At 27.7% G+C, this 1,042-nt stretch overlaps 2 protein-coding genes across 2 annotated transcripts in view; both read right to left on the bottom strand.

The window, feature by feature from the left end:
• The window catches only part of EDI_140860 (amino acid transporter, putative), a gene marked incomplete at both ends in the record, with an annotated part of 1,338 nt that extends 1,322 nt beyond the window's left edge, over positions 1-16 (bottom strand). The window contains one exon of the mRNA XM_001733288.1: positions 1-16. This exon is cut by the window's left edge and continues 1,322 nt beyond it. Coding sequence (XP_001733340.1) covers positions 1-16 — 16 coding nt within the window.
• A 99-nt stretch (positions 17-115) lies between these two features.
• EDI_140850 (uncharacterized protein) lies at positions 116-826 on the bottom strand (the record flags this gene model as incomplete). Its single annotated transcript, XM_001736417.1, has 1 exon — positions 116-826. One exon carries the CDS (start codon positions 824-826, stop codon positions 116-118), a length of 711 nt encoding a protein of 236 aa, XP_001736469.1.
• Positions 827-1,042: the final 216 nt, after the last annotated feature.

Here is a 1,042-nt window from a genome sequence, read left to right as displayed (position 1 = left end):
CCATAGTGTATTCCATTATCTCTATTTGTAAGGTCTTGAATAATACCAAAAGATATGGGTAGCAATGACTTGATAAACCATTAGAACACAAAATAGAATAGAGTATTACAAATATCTACAATACAAGCAAACACTTACCAAAAATAAGCGATAATAATTCTCCCATTGTTGCTGCTCCTGTGATATAAATTGCTCTATTGAAATAATTCCATGTTATAACAAAATATACTATAGTAGCAAGACACCATGCAACAAAACCTATAACTCCCATTTTGTAACATGTCTGACTTAAAGAAAGAATACCAGCACCGATAAGAGAGTTTGTAAGAGAAAATCCAAAAGAAAATGAATTTGAAAAAATTTTATACCAAGTCTTTTTGGTTCTTTGAAGATCACCAACTTCATTTCTTTTAAACTCTTTTTGTTCACAAAGTAATTCTTGAAAGTTTCTAGCAATCATATCTTCTACTGTAAACCCTTTCTTAGCTTTCTTTTTCTTTAATTTCTTAATATTTTTAATATCCTCTTTAGAGAGTTCATCTTTACTTTCTCCTTCTGAATTATAATTAACTTTTTTACTTATTTTTGATTTATAAGCAACTTCTTCTCCATTCTCTCTTGCAATTTTATCTTCATCTGTAGAACTAGAAGAATCATCCATTTCATTAACAACATTAACATCTAATTCAACAGATTCTTCTTCATTTGGAAAATCATGAATACCATCTTCAATAAATCTTTCAGGGTATTCTTCAAAATCACCTCTTTCAAGTGTTTTTGAAAGTGTGTCATTATCTAAATTGCTTTGAATTACTGCTTTAGACATTAATTAAATAATTTAAGTATAACAACCTTAAAAGAGTTTATTTCTATTCTAATTGATTCGAGAACAATTTTTATTATTTTTATCAAAAGCCCTATTAAAATCTTCATCCCAATTTCAAGTGATCAACTCATTCAAATCAAAACAAATTATCGTTTTGGCTTTCAAATTGTAACATTCTTATTCTTTCTAGAAAATCTACCTGATTCTTTTTCTTCC

This window comes from Entamoeba dispar, genomic scaffold, assembly GCF_000209125.1.
Source record: "Entamoeba dispar SAW760 scf_1105229459845 genomic scaffold, whole genome shotgun sequence".
NCBI lineage: Eukaryota > Evosea > Mastigamoebida > Endamoebidae > Entamoeba > Entamoeba dispar.
This window is presented reverse-complemented; position numbering and strand designations above follow the sequence as displayed.